Raw genomic sequence first — 25,514 nt, forward strand, 5'->3', positions numbered from 1 at the left:
TTAACTGGTGCAGGTGATACTGTCAGCTCCCTCCTCCTCCTCCTCCTCCTCCTCCTCCACTAAAGGTGACTGTGCTGCAATATACCTGCAGCATCAGCAGCTTCGTATTGCTGCTGCGCTGACTCCAAATGACGCTCAATTTATTGTCGTTCGCCTGCTGGAAAAAAAATCTCTTTTCATTTCATAGCCTATAACATCAGTTATTTAAGATGTCATCCCTCCCAGTCCCCTCTGACAGGCATGCGCCATCTCCATCCTGATGGTTGGGTGAAAAAGTGGGCAGTTCAGGATTTCATGTCTGGCTTCACTTTCTCTCAACTCCCTCCTTTCCTCACCAAACCTCGGAGTCGGTCGGACAGCAGTCCCAACTCCCCTCATACCTGCGCAGCGCATCCGAAGCGGCTTCCCTCTCCCCCACAACCGGACAGTCGCACTGCAGCAAGCTGAGCAGAGCTGACGGGAAATACTTTTTACCGCCGAGAAGTCAATCCATCCTGCATCAGCTGAAATGCTGCTGAGAAGAAGCCGGTATGGTTGTTTTTTCCCCTGTTTGGGCTGTTGTGTTAATCATATAGTTGATGCGGTCTAACTTCCTTTAAATGTATAATGACATTTAAAATGATGGTGCCATTTAAGAAAATGACCGTCTTTACCAGTTAATTGCTTTACAGTTGCTGTCCTCAGAGGAGGTCCTGAAATTGTGGCCATTTCCCTCCAGAAAAATGTCATTTTGTGGAACTGACGCACTTAAGTGCAACTTTCTTCTTTGCACATCATGCACCCCCCACTGAAGAGCATGTAGCTGGGGGGCACTGCCTCTCCCACCTCCTCCTCATCAGTCCCTGTGATTATTATGTGAGGGGCTGTAAGGATTTGTCACACAGGTGACCATGAAAATGTGCATTGAAATAAATGAAAAACTGCGACAGCATTTACTAACTGTCCTCTGCATTTATAGAAAGCATCACCACTGCAGGACTTACTTTATTTTATTTAAATGCTATTTTCTCTGGGAGTAAAGCATGAAATCTGCTGAATTTAAGCTCTGAAATGTTTTTCCTGTGTCCTGAGGGGGACAAAAGCTCTTTGTCTTGAGTGCACATTTCTGTCCATTGTCTCCACCTCAGGGTTCAGGAAGACTCCATTAATGGACAGGTAGAGATATGGTAAAAGAGAGATAGCACACTATTAAGGACGGCCTTTTATATGATAGTCCAGTGGCTTTCACAGCACTGATTCGGTTCTCTTGTCCTTTCTGAATCAAAATGTTCACAAAATGTCATTTAAAACCATTAAAATTTCAATTAGGTGTCTAGTGTTGATACTAAACATCAAGTAACGAGAGCAGATGCTCTGTAAAGTCTCTCAATTTTATGTTGGCCTTATTAACACTGAATATAGTCGGAAAGAGAAGATCTAGAAACTATTAGAGCTTTGAAATGCAGTTATAAATTGGCTGAAGGTGTGTTAGGACCCCTAACAGTTCTTGCGGAGGATGATGGGCACTAATTTTTGATTAGGAGAAATTAATTATCCCGGTTTCAGGTTTCAGAATAGCTGGCCACATCTCTCATTTTTTTCAGTCACTCAATAAATTAAAAAAGTGAAAGCTAAATGGAAATTCAGGCTTGTAAACGTGAGTTAGGTCAGCACAGTAGAACTGTTGTCTCCAAAGGTGTACACAGCACAATAACGTATTGTATGTATTTGAAGCTGACATTGTAGTTTATAAGAATACATTTTATGTTGTGTCCCCAAATGAGGATACAGATTATAGGGGAGAGCGGGGACAGTTAGAGCAAGTTAGAAAGTAACTGTGCCATTCACCCTGCTCATACTCAGCCACACCTTCTTCACTTTTAACCCCAAAGAGACCTGAATATTCCTCACATTTTATTCACAGACAGCATCTAAGTTAATATTTGGCCTTATGGCATTTGCCTCCTGAATTCCCAGGTAGGGATTGTTGAAATAGTGTTGGGAGCTGGGTTTGCACAGCTTAGTTTGTTTCACAGCAAAGGGTATAGTAACCATAGTAGCACCTGGATGGTGCCTTTTTAAATGCATGTGCGTGTTCATAATTAACCTGGAATCCGAAGTTAAATTAAAATTTGAATGACTGGGGGACGTCTGCAAGCTCCAGTTTCATGTTTTCGTTCACCATGCACTTCGCTCTGTTCTCTAGCCATCGATCCACACAGCTGCGATCATGGGGGTGCGGGCTAGGCCTGCCTGCCGCTGCCTGCTCTGCTACTCTTACCGACTCTCACTCGCTGGCTGCTACTGTGCACCCATGTTGCGCTCGTGTGAGCCGAGCCGGAGGCTAAACGTTCCGGGGGAACTCTTTAGAAATTGTTTGCAGGCAAAACTATTTTCATAACTGTTCAAGTAGTCTCCGAGTAGTGTCGACCTATGTGTCGAAACAAAGGTGTCAGAAGTGACCCCACTCCCCCCTACCTGTTATATTAGATTGTAATGTAATGTAATGTAATAGAAACTGGAATCAGACCATTTATCTCATTATAAATAATTAGTTAATCATCATAGAATAAATGCTGTAGTCATTAATGTGATAAATAGTTCGGTTAAAGTCCTCAAGCCAGCAGACACCTATGGATCTGTGGGACCACAAAGCAGATTTTGAATCATTGATGGCTGGTGTAGGAAGAGTTGACCGAAAAGTAAATGGTTCTTGATAGGAAAACGCATTTTAATAATTTATTTATTGCTCCCATTCTACTCAGTTTATGGTTTTGCATGGTTGGCAGGCTGTGGTCAGTCCATGGATTTGCTGAATCAGGTCTGAGATCAGGTGTTTGTTTGATCCTTCCACTCGTTCCCAGGCATACTGGGTGGTGAATTATGTGGTGTGTGGCTTTTCCAAATGAGTCATCTTTTTGGAAGACAGACAGTCAGTTTATTTCAGATGTCTGCACGGTTTGGGAGGTGGGATGAGCCTTTGAGTGAGTGCAGCTCATCGGATGTATGAAGGCGTTACGTTTGATGTTCAGAGAGTCAGAGGAGTGGTGTTGAGTGAACGGTTCCTCTGAGGTCAGACAGGAGCAACTTACTTTGCGTATACTTTGAGTATAAAATGACCAGTGCTGCGGTACAATAATCCAGTCGACAGGAGAAAAAACGTTGGCATTTGTATGTTTCTGCAAACCACAGATATGTTGCATCTTCCTTTACTCATTTGAGGCTGATAGTTTGAGGCTTGTTATACCATGTTACCTGATATTCGGAGTACTTGCTGTCAGTTGAAAGTCAGGTGCGAGTTAGATGCTAGACGGTGACAAAAACGTTTCATATCAACGTTTCTGTGGTTTGCGGAAACATACAATGGCAACATTTTATTTCTGGTGCACAGGCTGAGATACATGGGGGGAGATGGCTGTGCAACATCATCATCCTGTCAAATACTCCAAGAGATTTAAAGACTGCACCTCACATAACTGGTGACCAGGTGAATGTCATCAGCATACATGAGTTTCTGGGATCTGGTCATCGGTGCTTCATTTCTTCAGAGGTCAGTTAGAAGAGGAGCGGGAAGAGATCTTGTGTCAGATACGTGACAGTTATATGTAAATTAGGTGCCTTCTTGAAGAAAGTTCTACCTTTGTTTTTAGTAATTATGTTGCACTTCATTCCTATTTGTATGTTGGAGGAATAAAGCTGCTACGCTCATGTGGTAGGCAGAAAGTTACGCCCCTTTCTCACTGGACAGAAAACACACTTTTGTCTGGCTTTTATCTTTAGTGGGAACTTTTACAATCTGCATTCTTTCCCAGGACAAATGACTCTGCAGTAGTCCAGGTATTTATCAGCTCCAGCTCCGATCGGCAGTGATGGAAACATGACACCTGTTTGGTAGCGCTAATTCTTGTCCCTTTTTTCAGTGCTATGCTATGTTGATAACTTCTGTGACTTTTCCCCTCAGCCACAAATTCTGTCTGTCTCCGCCCAAGCAGCACTTGGACGTTTTTCCAAATTGGTCTGCACTGAGTTTAATCGAGAGACTGAATAAGTAACAGATATAAAAAGGAAGTAACCACTGTAACATTCTCAGTAGCCTCCATGCTGTTTACTTTGTTTTCCAGCGCGTTCATGACGTTGAACATGACACAAAAAAACGAAAGGCATACTTGTCTACTGGCATGGGAAAGGAGTTTATCGCCTATTTTTAGTGTGTTTCCCTGCGTTTAAGAAACCCACATATACATGCTTATTTTGGTGAAAAAGCGTTATTATACAGAGTGAATTTCTACCTTTTAAAAGCCAATAATCCGAATTACAGTGCATTTGAGGAGTTCCCTTCTGTATTTTATCATCATTACTGCCAAAGCCAGTCCCAGCTCAGCGCTACACAGAGCTTACATCAGTCAAACCGGTGTCTCGGTATGTCTGACCTGGATTAACTGAGATCAGGAGTCATTTTCCTGCTCGTTGGTGGAGACAGAGTTTGCCTGAGTTGACCTTGGTGCAGAGTACTGCAGAGACCACCCACAAGATGTAGTGAGCACGCTTTAGTAATCCGTGTAGCACTGACAGGACTGTCATCATCTGATTTCATGTTTCCTGCTCCCTATTATTTATAACATTTCAATTTACAGTCGACAGCGGTAAAGATATGTAGTAGGCTTAATGTGGTTTTGACTGATGTCAGTCTTCTTTTGCTTACTTGTGTGTTTCTGCAGGAGGAGACTGGATTAGTTCTGCTTGTGAATAATGCATTGGCTGCAGTTTCTAGACCTGTAAATGCAGTGGGTGGCATTGATTATTTAGCTTGACTTGTCTTCATTGTTGTTCTCATTAAAACGAGCAGAGCTGCAGAGTGCCTGGTGACTTTGTGATCCTTAAAAAGTTGCAAAAGAATCAGCGGCAACCAGGATTTTCTCCTCTGTCATCAATCTGAATGCACAAACTCATACACAAGCCCACTCTCACAGCAGTGATACCATTTGAAACAGTGTCTTAATGTGGCGTTTTGTACAAAGCCTGCTCCAGAATGATTCTTAGTGGTTAAAAACTTCCTTTTTCTATCCTTGAAAAGAAGCGAGAGAAAGGAGAGAGAAAAAGCAAGCAAGTGTGCCAGCCCCCGTCCTTTAATTTTCCTCCGAGGCTTTTTGTTAGGGAGTCAGCCTGAAGTGAAAGCACAGTGTGCAGCTGTCCTCCTGGCCCACTGCTCGCTTTTTGTGAGACGTTTTCTCCTCAAGAATACTAATAGTGATACCAGCACTGTGGAGTCCACCCAGCTGGCTGAGGAAACAGACAACAATTATTCTGCCGTCAAAGAAAGCCATTTAATCTGACACAAGTTAGTGAGCTGTGGTTGTGCCGTTGTGTGTGATGTACAGATGCAGAAAAGCTTGTTTGACTTTTGGCTCATTTCTGTGGTTCTGATGTTGGTAATATTATTTTTTTCTTCTTTTACTAGAAACTTTACCACCTGGAGCACATTTATACTATGTGCTATACTATATGTGTTTTGAGGATTGAATGGTGTAGGAGTGAGAATGCCATTTTAAGGCTCACACACACACACACACACATACACACACACAGACAGACAAACTCATACACACACACACGCACACACACACACACACACACACGCACACACACACATTCAAACACACACACAAACACACACATACACACACACACACACACACACACACACACACACACACACACACACACACACACACACACCTCTTCTGTGCTTAGCTCTTTTCAACATTTTTCCATCAAGAGAGTGATTTAGGAGCTTTATATTTGTTCAGTTTTGTTGTGTCATGGAATCAGCAACAGTCAAACAATCGGGGACTTATTTAAGAGTTAAAGAGTTTCTATGTCCTAACAGTCGCTCACTTAAGTACTTCTGCTTTTCAGAAGGAAATATTGATCTGTTAACTCCATTACATTTATACACATACATTACTACATCACAGCTGCAGCAACAAGTGACTTTTCAGATTGCGATTTGAAAAGCCGAACAAATGATCCCCTTTATCAAATAAAAAAAAACTTAAAATATATAAAGTAGTTATAATTAGCTCCACATCAACCACCTACAACATGGAAGTACTTCTTACATGTTAATGCATACAAAGTGCTGAAGGGATGATGTATTGTTGTAGGCCGACCTGGAAGTTAGCGTCGTCCTGGTTCCCCCGACCAAAAGCCATCGGGATTAGAAAATAAGCTCTGTGGAGAACAAAAGTTTTTATACACACACCTTTTTTTTCAGCGAGACCATCTTCACAGTTGAACACCACTTTTATGTTTTTTAAGCGTAAATTACCAGAAGTAAAAAGCTAACATTAGGATACAAACAGACTACACCTCCCATTAGGCTTCCAACTGATTTCACTTGATGACGTGATGATGTTTGTTCATTTAGCCACTGATTAGCAACCGCCTTTCAAAGCTGTAAGTTGGGTATTTACTGATGTGTTTTATGTTGTAGAAGAAAACGTAAAAATCTTTTAAGCTTGTGATAACCACAGACCTTTTTTTATGGAATAGCTCACAAAACTCTTTGACTTCAAGACGAGGGGAGTGGAAGTGTAAAACGCTAACTAATTTCCAGGTTTTAGGAAATTCCTGCAACGCTCTATGATCCAATAATATATGATGTAACTCTGGCAGTCACTCTGCACATTGAGCACTTTTACTTGTGATACAATGAGTGCATTTTGTTGCACTTTCACTTAAGTGTCATAAAATAGTGAAAACTACCCCTCCCAATCTCGTAAAACTCAAGTTAACATCTTCATGTGTCTTGTTTTGTCCATCTTACAGTCCAAAATGCAAATACTGTATATTCAGTTTGTCATAATTTAGCAAGAAAACCTGCAAATATTCACATTTGAAAAGTTGAAACATTTCTTTTCTTTTTTTTTGCTGGCAATATTTTCATAGCTTTCAACAGAAATGTAAAGTAAAAGTAACTTGGAGCCAGAGCTTCATATTTTAATGATGAATAAACATTTGCAGCTTCTTCATGGCCATCTCTGGAGGTTGTGTGAGGTCACTGTGAGCATCCTGCCATGCCTGCTTGGTTAATAACAGGCCCAGACTGGTGACGGAGCGCTGGCAGGATGCCGCTGGGCTGAGAGACGCCGTGTCATTAGCTCCCGGAGGTGATGAATAGCTTGTGGTGGGGAGTCTGTGCTCCCAGCTTCCCTTTGAAAACCAGAGAAGTTGCTCTTTCATACTTCACAGTTGAGCTTTGAGATACGTTTTTTTTTCCTGTATCTTATCGGACTTAGGTGTACACAAGTTATTGTAATTTTCTCCAAATGTACAATACATACACTCAGCTGTCAGTTGATTTGGAGGCTGTAGTCTCTGTTGCATTTAGTTGCATTATGCTGAGAGGTGTGTTTGACATTATCTCATAAGATGTGTCGGCTTGTTCTATTTTTAGGGTGCCTTTTTAGTATCTTGACAAGGACAAATAGATGGAAATCAGACTTTTAGACTAATTTTGGCTTGTTCACAGTTTTTTTTCTTTCTTTTTGTTTTTTACTGTTGATCAATGAGAATTGTCCCTGTCAAATATACTAATAAACTCCATTTATATCAGCAAGAGTAGCCTAAATATAAAACAACTTTTAGTGTAATTCTAATGCTACTTTCTATCTTTAACCAGTTTCTACATTACAAGTATAAGCTTTAATTTTATTTTCCAGCACTTTAGTTCAGACTGAGTATCTGTGTCTACATACAGGTTAACAGATCTTCTGTAGAGTCTAGAGATTTAGTAATATCTACTCCTAAAGGCAAATTTTATAGTATATGTGCTTTATGTTTTATGGCCCTTTTTACAGCCCACGTAAAGCTTTAGTTGTTGTTTTTTTATAACGTAATAGTGGTGCAATTCATCCTAAATTAGTATTCCATAATGATATCAAATGCAAATAATAAATGGCTATTTCTAAAAGTCAGAGTGTAACTTTGGATCTGAAACTGGGGATCAATACATGTGCAAAGCTAAAACCACAGTAGGTGGATGCTGTAGTGAAAGTAGCATAACGGTGTGCAGGCTGTGACCTTTTAATATAACAACTAAATCAGTTGCATGAGCTCAGTGGAGCTGAATCAGCACAATACATTACGTTCAGTATTAGAGACCGTTCTGCCCATTAAAGGTTAAACATGTGTGAAATTGGAAACCGAAGGAGAAATATTGCGTCATTTTTGTTTCTACAGGAATGCTTTATTAATCTTTATGTGTCGTATTTTATCAAATGGTTATAATAATAATATAATCTTGGGTTTTTCCTCTTCTTCTCCATAGACATGTCCAAATACTTCCACTTCTCATTGCAGTCTGCCGCCTCACTCTGGCCTTTCCCACACAAACTCCATCTGCATTTGGTACGTCTGCACTCCGTTGTCTCTTACTTTCAGAATTTATTCACACTCAGTTATAAGCAAATGATACAAAAGTGCATTTAAAAGTAAGTTCTTTGCGCTCTCTTTTTTCTGCAGATGATGTCCAACAGCTCCAGGTGAACATCCCTCACTCAGGTCCAGTTTCCGCCCCACTGGGCAGCTCCATCTCCATCCCATGCTTGGTGTCCCTGTCCCCTTCCTCCCCTGTAGCACCGCGGGTCAAATGGACTGTGGTGTCCGGTGGCGTGGAGACGCAGATCTTGGTGGCGCGGGGTCAAAGGGTGAAGGTCAACGAGGCGTACCGAGACCGCGCTGCCTGGCTCAACTACACTTCCTCCCCTGATGATCTGTCACTGTGGTTAGGAGATTTACGCTCCAGTGACTCGGGTCACTATCGCTGCGAGGTGCAGCAGGGCCTGGAGGACGCCAGCGACCTTGTACAACTCAAGGTCAAAGGTAACAAAATGAAAGACGTAGATCATCACTGACGCTTTGAAAAGATTTAGATGAATATAAAGGTGATAGTGTCATGAACTGTACAGGGATACAGCACAGAGAGACTGGACCCACATGTAGACACGGACACGGGATAAAAGTACAAACAAACGTTTAATATAAACGACAAACAAAACGTTAAACACTACAGGGTAACAGGAATATTAGGGACTAGATGGTCGAGAAAAACAGGAACGAGGAAACGATAGACGATCAGGGAACAGGACGAGGAACAACAACGATTAATACAATTAACAATGAGGTGCGCAAAAACCACAAACGAGTAACGGGAGCCAATCCGGGGGAAATAGTTTACCAAGGGAAGGATAACAACGGTCCGGCGCTGCATGCCTGTCAGCTCTGGGTTTAAGTACTCCTTCAGGTGATTAGTGTAACAGGCTGCAGCTGGGGGGGAACACGCCTACCGGACCTGGACGTCAAAACACAAGAGGGAGAGAGGAGGGCACTGACAGGACCACCTCTTGACAGATATTGTGTAGAAACAAAGATATTATCTTGTGCTTTGTGATATTTTACTGGTAATTCACGTTGTTCATTGAGAGTTTTTGTACAATCTAAATACGAATGTGGGCTTATGTGTGTGTTTATGTGCCTGTTTCTGTATTTAGGTGTTGTATTCCACTACAGAGATGCTTTGGGCCGCTATGCGTTTTCCTTCAATCAGGCCCAGAAGGCTTGTGAGGCAATCGGGGCACAAATAGCGACTCCTGACCAGCTGCTGGCAGCTTATTATGACGGCTACGAGCAGTGTGATGCAGGCTGGCTGGCAGACCAGTCTGTCAGGTATCTCATCACCATTTTGTTTAATGAAAATATTCTCAAACTTTTATTCAAATTTCCTCATTTGTTTGGTATCTTTGGAAAGTACAAGGTCGCCCTGATAAATTAAGGTTGAATTTATAACGTTTAAGGACTTCTGATTGTTTCCATTCTTGCAGGTACCCAATCCAAGTACCCCGTGAAGGTTGTTATGGAGACATGGATGGTCAACCAGGAGTGAGAAACTATGGGACAATGGATCCAGACGATCTATATGATGTCTACTGTTATGTGGAGGAAACTGACGGTATGAATTATAATCCTTGTTTCTAACACCAAAGCCTGACCCATGCTAGATATTTTAGGTATATTCTTATTCTGAGAGATAAACTAAAATAACAATATATCAGCCATTATTTATTCAAACAAAATGTGAGAGATGTAAAAATGTAAAATGTTTTGGGTTCGTAGGGGAGGTGTTTCATGACTCCAGCCCACAGCATTTGTCATTTGATGAAGCGCAGTCATACTGCAGAGCAGCAGGAGCCAGGCTGGCTACAACAGCACAGCTGTACTTGGCATGGAGTGAAGGTCTGGACCATTGCAGCCCTGGCTGGCTGTCGGATGGCAGTGTTCGCTTCCCCATCACAACACCTAGAGAGCGCTGTGGAGGGCCTCAGCCAGGCGTGAAAACCCTCTACCGCTTTAGCAACCAAACTGGCTTTCCAGAGCCATCCAGCCTTCATGACGTGTATTGTTTCAAAGGCGAGTATTTTGTTTCTAGAAAAGTTAACCATACAATTGGATCAAAGTTACCTGTAAGAAATGCATTGGATACACAGACCTATTTGTGTTTTTTATATTTCTTAAATCTAGACTTATCTGTTCTCTGCAGATAATAGAAATACTCCCACTGACTCTCCCATGGACTACATGGCCACAGAGCCTGAGGACATTGGACAAGATGTTGTTATTCTAATGGAAACAGACAAAGAGCTGCAACTGAACCAACCTGCAGAACAGGTGGAGCTCAAAGCTCAAAGGGTGCTCGAATCTTTTCCTCTATTCTCCAACTCTTCCACTGTGGAAACCCTGGTTGATATGCACCCAACAGACACCACAGAAGAGTCTCTTCTCAACACCACACCTACGTTGGAACTCCGCCAGGCATTGAATGAAACTTCATCTCCCACTATTCAGCATCAGCATCCTACAGCACTGATTAACAGCACTATCAGCACCACAGGAACCTACGATTCCCCAGAAAACATTACAGCATTACTGCCCAATGAGACGGATTCCCACAGCAACTTGAACTTCACCTTTCACCAGTCTGAGCCTGAAAGCACTACAGCATTTCCTGAATCATCGTATGAACCTCGCACATATAACCAGACAGTAACAGACACACATCCCGAAGAGAATACATCTGAGAGGCCAAAGGATTCCCAAGAAATACAAGAGACCAAATTGCATTTTGACATATCCCAAACCAATTACAGCGAGACAGACAGCAACCATACTCAAGACGAGAGTCTCTGGGAGGTGACGTCTATGACCCTTGACCCTGTGGTTCAGGTGAATTTGGAGGAGGGAGCCGTAGAAGATCCTTTGCAGGTGTTCCTCTCTACTCAGGCCTCAAAAGAAGAAGGAGAACTTACACAACCAGCTCAAACTACAAAATCTTCCATCAAGGAGCTAACGTCATTGTGGGCCCATCTGGACGGGTCTGGAGATATTGCTCAAGGTATGTCAAGCATATATTTGACATTCTAAGCCTTACAAAAGAAAAGATATCAATATTTTGGATGAGCCATTTGACATTTCAGGAAATAAGCTAATTTGCATTCTTGCTGAGAGTTAAATGAGAAGGTTGATACCACTTTTGTGTCTGTAGTACAGTAAATATGACGCTAAAACCATCACCCATGGGTTTCAGAAGAGCTGTTGTGATGCTCAGTGTAGGTGACGTGTGGATGGAGCTGAGGCGGCCACGCCCTAAGTAGTGAATACCTTTAAGCCCTAATATAAGTTAAACAGGCAAGTTATATAAAAAATCACCTCTGTACAATTATCATGTACAGGCAAATAAGCCAACACAGTTTTTATACCGGGCTGTAAACATGTGTTTTATGCTGTAGAGTTGGGCACTTGGGTCAGTGGTGTCTCAAAATGACATGTTGTAACCCGTATGTTTAATCCGCAGGAAAATGAAGTGTAACAACAACATATTGCGGTGTGTCCGGGGGTTTATGCAGCGGACTATTTCTTGGCTGGGAAAAGTGACTTCTGGGAGTCTTGTCGTCACTGAGAGGTTGCTAGGAAACCAACAGACACTTACTGCACCTGACCAAGAAATAGTCTAGCACAACTCTCCCTTCAACTACATCTTTTTACACTTGTACAGATTAAACAAACCGGATATGGTCTTTATTAGTGAGCTTTTGAGGTGTTGGAAAGCGGATAAAGTCTGTCTAGCTGTTTCTCCCTGTTTTCAGTCTTCATGGTAAGCTAAGCTAACTGGCTACTGGCTGTAGCTTCATATTAACAGAAATGAGAGTGGCAAGGAAGCAAATATAGCTATTTCCCAAAAGGTCGAACACTTCTTTTAATAGATGAACTTACAGCTCTAAAATTGTGTCTTCTTTTTTTTCTAGAAAATGACCTTGACGTCGAAGCAGTCCCCGCAACAGATTCTTCAACTTCCAGCTTCACCAGTCACCCGTCACTTTCTGCTTCAGCTAGCAGTGCGCCTACTGAGCCTCAGACTGCACTACCCGATTCAACCCTCTCAACTGGGTCACGCCATCCTGACAAACTGGGCTTGGATATCATCTCCACAGCAACACAGTTGTGGGAGTCTTCCATCTCTAGACAAGAGGGAAGTACAAGCTTTGAAATTGAAGACACTCTGGAAACTGAAAAAAACCAGCCGACCCCGACAAAGTCTGAAGACAACCTCATTTCTAGAGTAAGTGTAGCTACCACTGAGTCTCCGGAAGGGTTGAACACCTCCCAGCTTCCTACGAATTCCTCCACAGCGCGGTATCAAACATCCGATTACAGAGTGTATTTTGAAACTGAAACCACTGGTTATGAAGAGGCAAGTGGACAGGAAGTTGTTACAGTTACTGCATCTCTTGCAGAGGAAGTTAAACTTACCCCAACCCTTGAAGAAGAAACTGAAGTTTTCTCAACTCTTGAAGAAAAAGCTCAAGAAGAAGAAGCTAAGATTGCCCCAATCCTTGAAAAGGAAGTTGATATTACCCCAGCCCTTGCTCTTGAAGAAGAAACTAGCTTTGGCCCAACCCTTGCCCTTGAAGAAGAAGTTAACGTTTCCCCAACCCTTGAAGAAGAGGCTAGCATTGCCCTAACCTCTGAAGAAGATGCGAATGTTGCCCCAACCCTTGCCCTTGAAGAAGAAACTAGCGTTGAACCAACCCTTGCCCTTGAAGAAGAAGAAGAAGAAGATAATATTGCCTCAGTCCTCAACAAAGAAGTTAACGTTGCCCCAACCCTTGAAGAACAGGCTAGCATTGCCCTAACCTCTGAAGAGGAAGCTAATGTTGCTTCAGTCCTTGAAGAAGAAGCCAACTTTGACTCAACCCTTGTAGAAGGAGCTAGCATTGCCCCAACCTTAGATGAAGAAGCTAGTGTTGCCCCAACCCTATATGAAGAAGCTAGTGTTGCCCCAACCCTATATGAAGAAGCTAGCATTGATCCAACCCTTGAAGAAGAAGCTGACATTTCACCAACCTTAGATGAAGAAGCTAGGATTGCCCAAACTCTTGATGAAGAAGCTAGTGTTGCCCAAACCTTAGATGAAGAAGCTAGTGTTGCACCAACTGTTGAAGAAGAAACTAACATTGCTCCAACCCTTGAAGAAGAAGCTAGTATTGCTCCCACCCTTGAAGATGAAGCTAACATTGCTCCAACTCTTGATGAAGAAGCTAGTGTTGCCCCAACCTTAGATGAAGAAGCTAGTGTTGCACCAACTCTTGAAGAAGAAGCTAACATTGCTCTAACCCTTGAAGAAGAAGCTAATGTTGCTCCAACCCTTGAAGATGAAGCTAACATTTCTCCAACTCTTGATGAAGAAGCTAGTATTGCTCCAAGTCTTGAAGAAGAAGCTAGCATTGCCCCAACCTCTGAGGAGGACTTTACTGTCTTTCCTCTCGATTCACAAACATCTAAGTGGGCTCTGCTGACCACCACAACTGGACCCCAAGAGTCTCTGAATGATCTAGAGTACAGCAGAAAAAACTACTCCATCATCTCCACTGAAGCTCCAGATTCCTCCTCGAGTACAAAACCCACTGCTGCTACCGCAAAGACGACGGCCACGACTACCACCACGACTACCACCACGACCACCACCCATTGGTCCAGACGCACCTGGAGCCCGACTACCTCAACACCAAATGTTTTCCACAAGACGGCTAAGCCTCGGAAGGTGACAGCCTTCATACCGCCAGTGGATCAAGGTCTGGTGGATGTTGAGTTTAGTCTCACCCAGCCGCCCACCCTGCTTATCTTGCCCAATGAGAGAGCCGCTGTAGGCGGTGCAGGGAAAGCTTCAGGTAATGTCACTCTCATCATCCTAACGGTCCTCCTCTTGCTACGCGACGCAATGACACACTAAAATCCCTGATCTATCCTCAACTTGCCTTTGCTCCATTTTCTGTAAAACGCCTCCCCTCCTTTTTCAAACAACTTCCCGCGTCCTTTCACTTGTTGTCACAGAAAGCCCACTCACCCTTCTGACTCCTTCCGTTTCTCCTTAAAACACTCCTCACTTCTCCCCTTGTGACCCACACCTCCCCTTCGAGATACTCACACTGGGACAGCTCCCATTTGACATTTGTCAACAGCCCAGTCCTGTTTTGCATGATGTTTTCTTCCTCATCCAAAGATTGACTTCTGTGAAGTACTGTAATATACTAGTGTGTTTATGAATGAGTGTTTCAGTACTTCTTCTACAGTACAATGATTTTCTGCAAGAGTGATGGTGATAGCGTTGGTAAACCTTTTCTCAGTATCTTGATCAGTGGATTTTACGTGCAAATAATTCATCTCTGCACCAAACAAGTGCACCTTTTACTCTTCATCACTTTCTTCATGCTACAGCTCACAGTCTTTTATCTGGAAATAACTTGATAAAGAGACAAAATATTTCTCTGTTATGTAACAGCAAACAATGCAATAGCAGTAAACTTTTAGATTGAATCCATAACTTCACATCAAGTGTTAAAAACCTGTTCTCTTTCCTTAGATTTCTAAACTTCTATTGTTATTTCAGCCAAAAGCACAGGGTGTTATTATGTGTATAAGCACAAATATTTTTCAATGTTGAGTTGCTGTAAGAGGTAGCATTCAGCAGTATGTTTTTTAATCTCTTAATAGGTCATTAATGTTTCATACTCAAGTCATGTCTTATTGTTTAATCATGATTTGTACATTATTGTGTTTTTAGGTATAAGAATGATAAAAACAACCAATCTATGTTTGTTTCTCGTCTCATCATCAGTTGATAAATCTGTTATTTTGTTTTCCTTCAGTCTCAAACATTTACATTTATTTGTAAAAAGTTTGGTTTGTTCCTATAACTACTAAAAACGGCAGCTGCGGAGAGTGTTGTATTGTATGGAAGGCAATTTTTGCCAAGAAAATCTTTTTTTTTAAAAAGTTTACAAACGGCTTCACACTTGTGTAGGCACGCTCCCGCCATGCAGCCTACCCGTTGCAAGTTTCTGTTTGTTCACTGGGGAGGCATGCAAACAAACTTTTCTTCAAGAATTCAAGGTAACACAGGGCTCAACTTTACATTATAGTGCATAAGGTAACAGAACAGAACTTAAAATAAAATAGAATAAATTTAATTGTCCCAGAGGGGATATTTGTCTTGGGCACAGTCTGTTGCTTCACATAAAACATCTTAAAACATAGGGGACATTTGACAGTGCAGAGTGCAAATGTGCTACAGTGCGTGTGTATTTATAACTGTTGCACTAAGATTAAGCATTAGAGTTCAGCAGCTTGATTGAGGTTGGAACAAACGATAGCTCCAGGCGAAAATGATGCACAAACAAAAGAATGTCCCTGCGATGTATTTCCATCCATCTTAACAGATGTTTTCAGTGTTCTGCGTCATAAAACAGTCTTTCTCTTTACCGGTAATTCTGTCTTAAACGTTACTGCCAGCCTTTTTTTTGTGGTAATAGTTGACACTCCCTGTGCAACAGCTTCACTCAGCACATTTGCATTGACATTTAGGACATGGTGTCTAGAAATGATGCACAAATTAACACTATTTACAAAGAAAGGACAGAGGAGGAAACATGTTTTAAAAAGATAATATACATTTGTATTACTGGATTTACAGTAGCAGCTGATACAACATGTGCGGGTGATTTATAGTTTCATTTAATGGGGGTCAATTTATTGTACCGTGTTCTACATGGTGATTATGCTCACACAAACTCAAGACTACTAACAAGCTCCAGTCAATCTCAGGTTGCAGTTACAGTTTAGTTTGCTGTTGTTACATATCACTATGTATGAACATTTTGAAGCCACTAGTCAAGTTAATGAAAACAACAAGACAAGGATTCACATACATATTCATTTATTGAGACTTTGAGCTTTTTTTCAGACAGAGACATTTTTTAAAATGCTCAAAAGCTTCTTTTTTTTTTACATTAAATCTTATCTTAAGCGCCTCCATAAAGCCTTAATTTTGTGAGCAGTGTTGATTATACAGTATATTGGACTATTCATGGTGACAATAGGCTGGAGACTCAGCAGTTTAGGACAGAAAGTTTAAGCCACCAAATTAAAATTATTAATCATGCACAGGCAATTTATTTTCCTGTGCTGTTTGTGGAAGTCCTGCAGACCTTTTGCAGAAACAGCTTAGAATTGAACCAGGTCCTTGTTACTGTGCAGACAAAAAAAAAGAGTCAAAGTAGAGATGTAGTAGAGATGTCAACATGGGTCACAGCACAAGGTTTATTTTTTTATGCTTGACCCCAGTTGTGTTTTTTTTTCGTAAATGAATGATGGTTTAACTTTGAGTGCATATGATCCTCATTTGACTCGTGTAAAACAGTAATTACATTACACACACACACACACACACACCGCACACACACAAAGTGACCCAAAGAGAAGTATGTGCAGCATAATGACAGACACCACAGAGCTCTTGTTTATAGGGTGTCAAAGGAAGCAAATAAACCAAATCCACTTGTAAAATGTTTAATTTCAGTTTGGACACACATGCCCTCCATTTTGCCGCTTTTTACAAATTTAGAAAATTGACCTGAAACTCTAACCCTTCTTTCTTTAACTATAAGCTTTTTGTTTGGTAACAACTACCTTTTGACAGGGACACTTTGCTTCAATCTAGCATTAATGTGGGAACAAAGTTTTAAGGGAAATTACATGATGTGACTATTATTTATCTTATATTCCCCTCATTACTGAACTCCTCTAAATAATCAGCAGTTTTTTTCCTCAACGAACTTTACAAATTGTGAAAAAGATCCTGTGCGAGCATTTTTTTTAAAGTGTAGAAGAAAAGATGCATGTGTGAAACAAATGTACGGAGATTATTTGAGTGACAGATGTTAATTACAGGATGAGACAGTTGAACCACCATTTTTGTCAGGAAGAAGCCAACAGCAGTGTCTTTATCACTATTGTTTAAATATATCTTCCTTAACATGTTTGACGTATTGTAACATAATGAGCAAAACAAACAGTACTGTGTGCTTTAGTAGAGCAGCTATCAAAACAAATCACAACAATGTCTGCTGATTATGTGTAACTGTGTCTTTGGATTTGGAGTTTTTTGAGCGTAATGTTTTGGCACGTTCAACCTAACAAACAAAATAGAATTACTTGTAATGTACTCGTGTAAATACAGCTTCAAATTCCTGCAACTCAAACCCAGACTTTGTGGACGGAGTAGGCTCTATAGAACCTGATTATAAGGGGAAGATGGTTTATTGTTTGGGTGAACTGTCCCTTTAGGGCTTTTTTATCATCCAGTCACAAAGGCTGATTGTATTTGGCATGAGTAAGCCTCCGACATAAACAAATATCATTTGAAGGGTTCATTATTAATAAAGAGTGAATGCAGAAGAAGACGGAAAAAAGAAGTTGCACCAAAGAAGACAGAAGAGGACTTGAGTTTGACGTCCTGTGACTAAAGTCTGTTCTCTGCTGCCATCTGTTGGCTGGTGCTTCAACGCATCCTTTATCCTACCTATCTCTGGTATATGTGCATATTTGCAATAACGCCTCCTCAAACTTTAATCTTTATTTTTCGAATCTTTTGACGAAGCAAATCCTTCAAATACATGCAAAAATGTAACTTTGCATGATAAACAATAACATACACAGACTGCGCTGTGCTCTCATGTAGTTTCAGCTGCAGAATAACCTGAAGTGGGCCTCTGTTTCATTTCAGATGTCTGTGTGGACGACCCATGTCTCAACGGAGGCACCTGTACTGACCGAGACGGGCAGATTCAGTGTCTCTGTTTGCCAACATACGGAGGAGACTTCTGTCAGACTGGTACGCTCTCTGCTTCTTTGCAGTGGAACTAGTTTCTGTCATGTCTGGCAAAGAAATTGGGAAGCTGGTAGCTGTTTCATAGTGAATAAGGAGATTTGACACAATTATATCTGCAGCATAAAACCTGTAAAGACTGCTTGCTTGTCCTGTCTCCACTGTGATGTTTTCAGACCTGGAGCGATGTGAACCGGGATGGGATAAGTTCCACGGTTTCTGCTACCGTCACTTCAGCCAGCGTCTGAGCTGGGAGGTCGCAGAGCAGCACTGTCGCATGCAGGGAGCTCATCTGGTGTCTATCATAACCCCTGAGGAACAGAGCTACATCAACGGTTTGACCGCTCTCCCTCATGCCTCCATGGTTGAAAAAGTGCGCTAAAGTGCCCTCAATAGTGGCGCAACGAGAGGAAGCCCCTTATTGGCTGGCCTTTACACATGCGAAAAATAATTGGGTGCCCTCTAGGATGCCCTTTCATATAATATATATCAGGATGATGTGCCCTCTAGAACAAGAAAATTCGATAACGGGCCTTGAAGTGTAATTCCAGGCAAAATCATCCCATTTCCCAGTTTTTCGGCACTCACATACATCAAATAAGCCATTAGGAATGTTTTTTCTGTGCAACGACTATTAACGGAGAAATCCAGGAGAGTCGCTAACAGCTGTCCGTGGCTAACTGGATTAGCTCGGGGGCAGTACGGGGAAGGCATTAAAACAGCTTTTTAACCACTAATACTGCTCAAAATAACACCAAACCTCTGCAGCAGCATGAGAAGAGTCCCTACACATAAAAAAAGCACCTTCCTTTTGGATTGACTTTGGTAATCGACTTGAATGGACTTCACTAGGAGAGCAGCTGGTACAGGGACCAGTTGGTAAGTCTTTAAAACACTCTTTTAATAAACTCCGGGTTCACTAACTACGTTGTTGCTGCTTTGTTTTATGTGTAGGGACTCTTCTCATGCTACTGAAGGGGTTTGGTGTTATTTTGAGCAGTATTAGTGGTTAAAAAAAGCTGTTTTAATGCCTTCCCCCCACTGCCCCGAGCTAATCCGTGTTAGCCACGTCCGGCTGTTAGCGACTCTGCTGGATTTCTCCATCTTGATGGTTTATTTGATGTATGTAAAGGCCAAAAAAGACCATGGGATGATTTTGCGCCAGAATTACACTTTAATGAGTGCCTTTCCAGTGCCCTTCTGCCTGTCTGGTACCTCCATGGTTGAAAAAGTGTTGCTAAAGTGCCCTCTATAGAGTGGTGAAAATGAGAGAAAGAGCCTTATTGGCTGCCCTTTACACATGAAAAAAATGATTGAGTGCCCTCTAGGGTGGCGCTTTTACAATAAATGATGTGCCCTCTGGAGTAAGAATATGGCAAACTGAAAAAAACATGTGGTTGTGGTTAGGTAATGAGGTGCAGACGTTCCTCTCTTTGGTAGCAGACGAACGGGGAACGCGAAAGAGGCTTTGCTTTCATGTGCTACAGCTACATCGAGTGGTACTAAAAATCTGCAATGAATAATGAAGCAAAAATTGGATTAAGAGTATGAGCTTAACCGTAGTGGAAAAGCGATATAGAGTATAGATACTATACTAATCTTAATCAAGGAGGAGGACTATTTCATCATACATGATGCATCATAGCTTTTTGCGCGCTGCTTAGGCCTCAGGTTGTGAAGAATTCCCCTTTTTATTTTTCGCCCCTGCTCTTCAAACAGTCTGAGTCCGCCACTGGTTTGTCCTTTGTCCCTATGAGTGATTTATTTACTTATTTTGTATTGATGACTTATTATAATTGACATATTCTTCTCACCAGACAACTACAAAGAATACCAGTGGACCGGTTTGAATGACAAGACCATTGAGGACGATTTCCGCTGGACTGATGGAAACCCTCTGGTGAGAAATATCAGAAAGCACTAGTGTGACTGAGCTCATATTAAAGAAATATATAAAGTTAAATATGTGTTTCCTGTTCGTCTTTATATTTCCACATTCATCTTCATATTCTGTTAGAGATTTACTATTTTCATGTGATACTCCTGACTCAACCTTGAGAAATAGGGAAAGACGTGTAAAGAAAACTGGTTACTTCTCCATGTTCTTATTATTATTTCCTTACATGCCAATTACAAACACACTCACCCATGTCTCCTCATGCAGCTGTATGAGAACTGGTACAGAGGGCAGCCAGACAGCTATTTCCTGTCTGGTGAAGACTGTGTAGTGATGGTGTGGCACGATGACGGACGCTGGAGTGACGTACCCTGCAACTATCACCTGGCATACACCTGCAAGAAAGGCACCTGTGAGTAATAGGAATTAGAAGTTTGTAGCTCCTCATTAATGGTTTCAACTCCCTCATGTGGTTGTTTTGGGCCGCTGCACCCTCACACACCAAGATCCTCTCCCAACAGCCTCATGTGGTCCACCACCCAAGGTCCGAAACGCCTCCATCTTTGGGAGAGCTCGACAGAGATACGAGACCAACGCAGTTGTGCGTTACCACTGCGCCGAGGGGTTCCAGCAGAGACGAACTCCTCTGATCAGGTGTCTGTCTGGAGGCAGGTGGGAGAGGCCCCAGGTCCTGTGCATCCCTGGTAAGATAAGAATCTATATTTCTTTATAAAACCTTCATGAAATTCATCAAAATGTTAAATAATAATAATAATAATAATAATAATAATAATAATAATAATAATAATAATAATAATACTACGTTCTACTGTAAAGCTCTTTTCATTGTTAAAAAGCAATCCCAAAATCTATATTTCTTTAAAAAACATGCATGAGGTATAATAATAATAATATATATTAGGTATAACAATAATAATAATGATAAAAAGGATGATAATGATAATCATAATCATAATAATAATAATTTTCTTTTGTGCTACAGAGTAAAACAAGATTTTAAACAGGTGTAAAACAGTAGAATAAAAACACAAAGTTCAGGAGAACCCTTTTTAAAAAAAATGAATTAATTTTTATTTAGTGTCCTTCCTGTTCTCTATGTGAGACATGAAGTGATACAGTGACCGTGAAGCTGTCACACAGAGTAAGTCATTTCATCCTTTTAGTATTGAAACAGTCTGGCGTCTCAGCTCCACTTATGTATAAGACTATTTCATGGACATCAGTGAGCAACAGACATTTCCTTTCATTTCTATGCATATGGACACTAACTGTTCCTTTTGACTCAATTCAACACGTCCTGTAGCCATTAATAGTCGAGCATTTTACATTTTCAATTTATATCTGTATGTGACAAATAATATTTGAATTTTGAGCATATTAAAGTTGTGAGAAGAACAGCCGGTATTCAGAAACCGGGTCTTTAACCGAGTTTTCAGGACTTCTGTACAGTTGTGATGTCACAACTATAGTATATATAGGTAGAAAGTGCAAAATGATAGACAGACAGAATGAGAAAAATGTTTCTTTTGAGATGAAAGCATGTAAACCTGTTGTAGAAACCCAAAATATAAGTATGAACCTAAAAATAAGCTTAATATGGGACCTTTAATCTGCAGCTATAATTAGTGCCCAGTAAATTAACTGTATTTACTCCTGTTTGAGTTACTAAAAACTACAATGCAGAGCTACTTTAGAAATTTCTCATCTCATCTTCAACCGCTTATCCGGGGTCGGGTCGCGGGGGCAGCACTTTAGAAATCTGAAAATATATATTTGTAACCACTAGTGGGCTGAGTGTCACAGACTGAGTTGGTAATTCTGAAAGTACTGAGAGACAGAAGAAGAATAACTCTTGAACGTTGCTTCTTGAATGACCTTTCAGAAGCCGGAGGTCCAACCCAACACCCTGAAGTGACGTCACAGACAAACAGCGACTCTGCCGCCACTGAGGACGAGTTTGAAATCACTAAAAAGACGCTGCAGTTCTGGGACATCAAGTTTTAAAAGTCAGCCATGCTTTCCTTCCTTGTCTTCCTTTCTTAAATTCTGCTGTTGTAACATGACAAGGTGCAAAGAATGAAATGCTTTTACCAATGAACACTCGAACAGGACAAAATGAACCACAGACGCATAAAGACACAAACTGAAGCCTCCTCACGAGAAGAGAAGCCTGAGTGAACCACAGCCTTCGTTTCCTTTCAAAGGAGCTAAACATTCCTACTTTTTCATGTCCTTTAGAATATTTTTGCAGTGTTTGGTTTCAAGTAGGGATTAGCGACGAAAAGAAGAATGAAAAAAAATACAAATACAGTAAATGTGTGAACTCAAGTCTACATGACAGTAAGAACGGTTCTCTTTGTGGTTGTTGTTTTGTCAGGAACCTTTTTATAAAATGGTGCTAATGTCTTTAAAACCTTTGTCTCCAACAGAGAGCCACGGGGTTTTCCTCCAAAGCACAACGTCAATCTTAACAAATAGTCAATAAGTACTGTACATATATCCGTCTTCTCACCTGGGATTGTTGCTGTCTGCATTCTTCTGAGAGAAACCTTTGATTTCCAGCAGACGCAGTTTTGTTCGTCAGCTTTATGTTGTAATAAAGTTTTTGTAGAACAGAGCAAAGAATAAACCGTTCTCTTATTTTACCCTTTAGCACTGTGTGTGGGCTTCCTTTCATGATCGTAGTTTTCTTACTCCGAGAAGGTTTTGAATGCTTGAATACTTGTATTTTTTCATTGTGGTATTGCTACTTTATAAACAATCTGAGTGCGTCTGCCACCACTGCATGATGTTCAATAATTAATTAATTCATTAATTAAAGTATAACTTCACTGAGCCTAACTCGACCCACTGCGTTATTTTTAAAAAATGCAACAGAGCAAACCTCTTTAAGGATTGACCCATTCAAAAGCAAACAAAGAAAAGCCAGTAAAGAGAATAAAGAGAATTTAGAAACGGACAAACTAACAGCAACTGTGTTCCTCTAAACCATGGGTGTCAAAGTCAAGGCCCGAGGGCCAGATCTGGCCCGTGAATGAATGATCTTGGCCCCCGGGATGATATTTGATTAGTATTAGAACCGGCCCGCGCGCCACAGCCGCCTGCTGGTGTTTTTCACGCACCGAAACTACAGTACCCACAATGCGGTATCCCGCAAACTATATTGGATCATTCATTTAATTATGTAATAAAATACGGTACACTGTGTTAGGTCTTGGTTCAGTAGGTTATATGCAATAATTTTAATATGTTTTAATAGACATTGAACCAGTCCGGCCCTCGGCTTGTAGCAAATTAGTTTTTTTGGCCCTCTGATGTATTTGACTTTGACATCCCTACTCTAAACAGTAGAAATGTCGGTGAGCTTTGTTATCGCTTTCTAACCACAAAAAGTGCAGGAGTAGATGAAGTTGTATGGTTATTGTTGTGTGGTTATTGTTGTTGTTGTAGCTGTCATGTCTAACCCAAGGTGGTGGGTAAGGATGTTTGTTTGGTTATATGTACGTCTTAAGGAGTCTGTGAATTGATGACATGCTCTACTGTTGTTATCTGTTGTGTGTATTTTTCAGTATGTTTTTATTCTCGTAGTCTCTTGTGGGCGTGTTAACATCTTGCCAAAGGACTACAGTTGAAAATTTCCCTGCTGGCTAACACCGGCACATTTACAGAAATGTTGTGCACTGTCCTTTAAATAAATAAATGAAATGAAAGTGATATAGATATGATATATTCTGATATTTCTATATCCCTGATATAGAAAATAATATGTCAGTAAGTTTGTTTTCTAACTGCTTCATCAATTGATATATATTATTTAATTTAGGCCTATTGTTCACATTTGTAAACATAAACATCCTAAATGTGTCCCAGTGTATTTCCTGTTACAGTGTATGTGAATGACATCAGCTGACCGGAAGTTAACTAGGACCCAGGTTGTTGCCTAGCAATAGAAATAACAGGTCTATAGGCTAGGCAGCAGCAGCAGTAACAGCAACAACAACAACAACAACAACAACAACAACAACAACAACAACAACGCAATTAAGGTCAGGTGACAAACGTGATTGTGCGCATGTGCGGCTCAAAGGCAGCAGAAACGTTGCGTCACAGTTTCGTCACTCAGGCCGGAAAACTTGAGGAAGTTTGAGGGAAAAACAAGAGAAACTGAAAGTAAGTATTTGTGTTTGTAAACGTGTGTGTGTGTGGAAGGTAAAGTTGTCAAGTTAAACCCTTCAGTGATGAGGAAGAGAAGCAGGTGAACCTTTGAACACAGGTGTGTGTGCTAACTACCTGCTGCAGGTGACTTCCTGAAATGGGTCTCAAAAACATGACGCTGCGGGTGTCTTAACTTCCCTCAGTAGTTTATTTTATCACACAAATATTATATAAGATATTAAATATGCAAAAAATGCTCACGGAGGCATGGTTGTCACTGCATGTAATTAATTGACATGTTATTCTGTTGTTAAATCTTCTGCCACCAGATGGCACCATTGCCCCGTGATTTGTTGGAACTGAAGGAAACTAATGGCAAAATGTCAGGGAACAAGTGTTTGATATCACAAGCTGAACCCATACACAAATATTTTGACCGCCACCATGTTAACAGTAGAAAGGCTGCAACAAACAGAGCTGCGACCAAGAATGGTTGCTTTGTGAGATGCACAAACACTTTAGGATTAAATTTAGGAGGATACACCGTTAATGTATGTTTTAAATGAACCCAATCACATTTATTATAGCCTTCAATTACATTTTTTAATTACATTTTATTTATAGCCTCAAATCATGGCAGAATTTACACTTATATATGGGGCAGGTCTAGATCACACTATAATTTTCAGAGACCCAACAGTTACCCCATGAGCGTGCATGTGGCGAGGAAAAACTTCCTTTGGACAGGCAGGAACCTTGAACAGACCCTGGCTCTAGGTGGGCGGCCATCAGCCTGTGCAAGTAGCCAACACTTTCCTCTACACACTTCCTGAAAGTATCTTCACTCACTTGAATGTGCTGTTATTCTCTGTTGTTTAAGATGCAACTAATACAGTATAGAAGCTTTTTTTTTTAACTAGATTTAAAAATGTTGGTGAAGAAAATGAACGAGACCGTTTGCAGAAGATCCCTCAGGTTACACAACCTACTCTGTGATACTTTAGATACTTTGATAGATGAATGCCTGTTTGATTCATTGCAAGCAGATGGCCAAATAAGTTACCTTTAGTCTACAGTAAGCTCGTATTTTGTTGTTATCCACTTCAATTCCTTTAATTTCTAACTATGACATCATAAATGCATTTCTGTATGAATTAAAAAAAAGCTTTCTAACAACTTTTTTGG

The 25,514-nt window shown here is 41.0% G+C and overlaps 1 protein-coding gene across 1 annotated transcript; it reads left to right on the forward strand.

Annotated features, from left to right (window-relative positions):
* The first annotated feature begins 349 nt into the window (after positions 1-349).
* Positions 350-22,814, forward strand: LOC310955719 (brevican core protein-like). The gene is made up of 14 exons (XM_083925707.1): positions 350-528; positions 8,309-8,388; positions 8,503-8,862; positions 9,531-9,705; positions 9,861-9,988; positions 10,153-10,446; positions 10,577-11,428; positions 12,339-14,261; positions 18,155-18,262; positions 18,433-18,591; positions 20,074-20,156; positions 20,421-20,565; positions 20,675-20,857; positions 22,057-22,814. Exons 1-14 carry the CDS (start codon positions 509-511, stop codon positions 22,176-22,178), a joined length of 4,632 nt encoding a protein of 1,543 aa, XP_083781833.1. The 5' UTR covers positions 350-508; the 3' UTR covers positions 22,179-22,814.
* Positions 22,815-25,514: the final 2,700 nt, after the last annotated feature.

This window comes from Echiichthys vipera, assembly GCF_963691815.1.
Source record: "Echiichthys vipera genome assembly, chromosome: 13".
Taxonomy (NCBI): domain Eukaryota; kingdom Metazoa; phylum Chordata; class Actinopteri; order Perciformes; family Trachinidae; genus Echiichthys; species Echiichthys vipera.

Bases quoted from the DNA above. Each gene is read 5' to 3' on its own strand.
- LOC310955719 (XM_083925707.1), top strand. From the start codon at position 509: ATGCTGCTGAGAAGAAGCCG. The intron at 8,389-8,502 runs GTACGTCTGCAC...TTTTTTCTGCAG, and splicing joins ACAAACTCCATCTGCATTTG to ATGATGTCCAACAGCTCCAG. The intron at 9,989-10,152 runs GTATGAATTATA...TTGGGTTCGTAG, and splicing joins TTATGTGGAGGAAACTGACG to GGGAGGTGTTTCATGACTCC.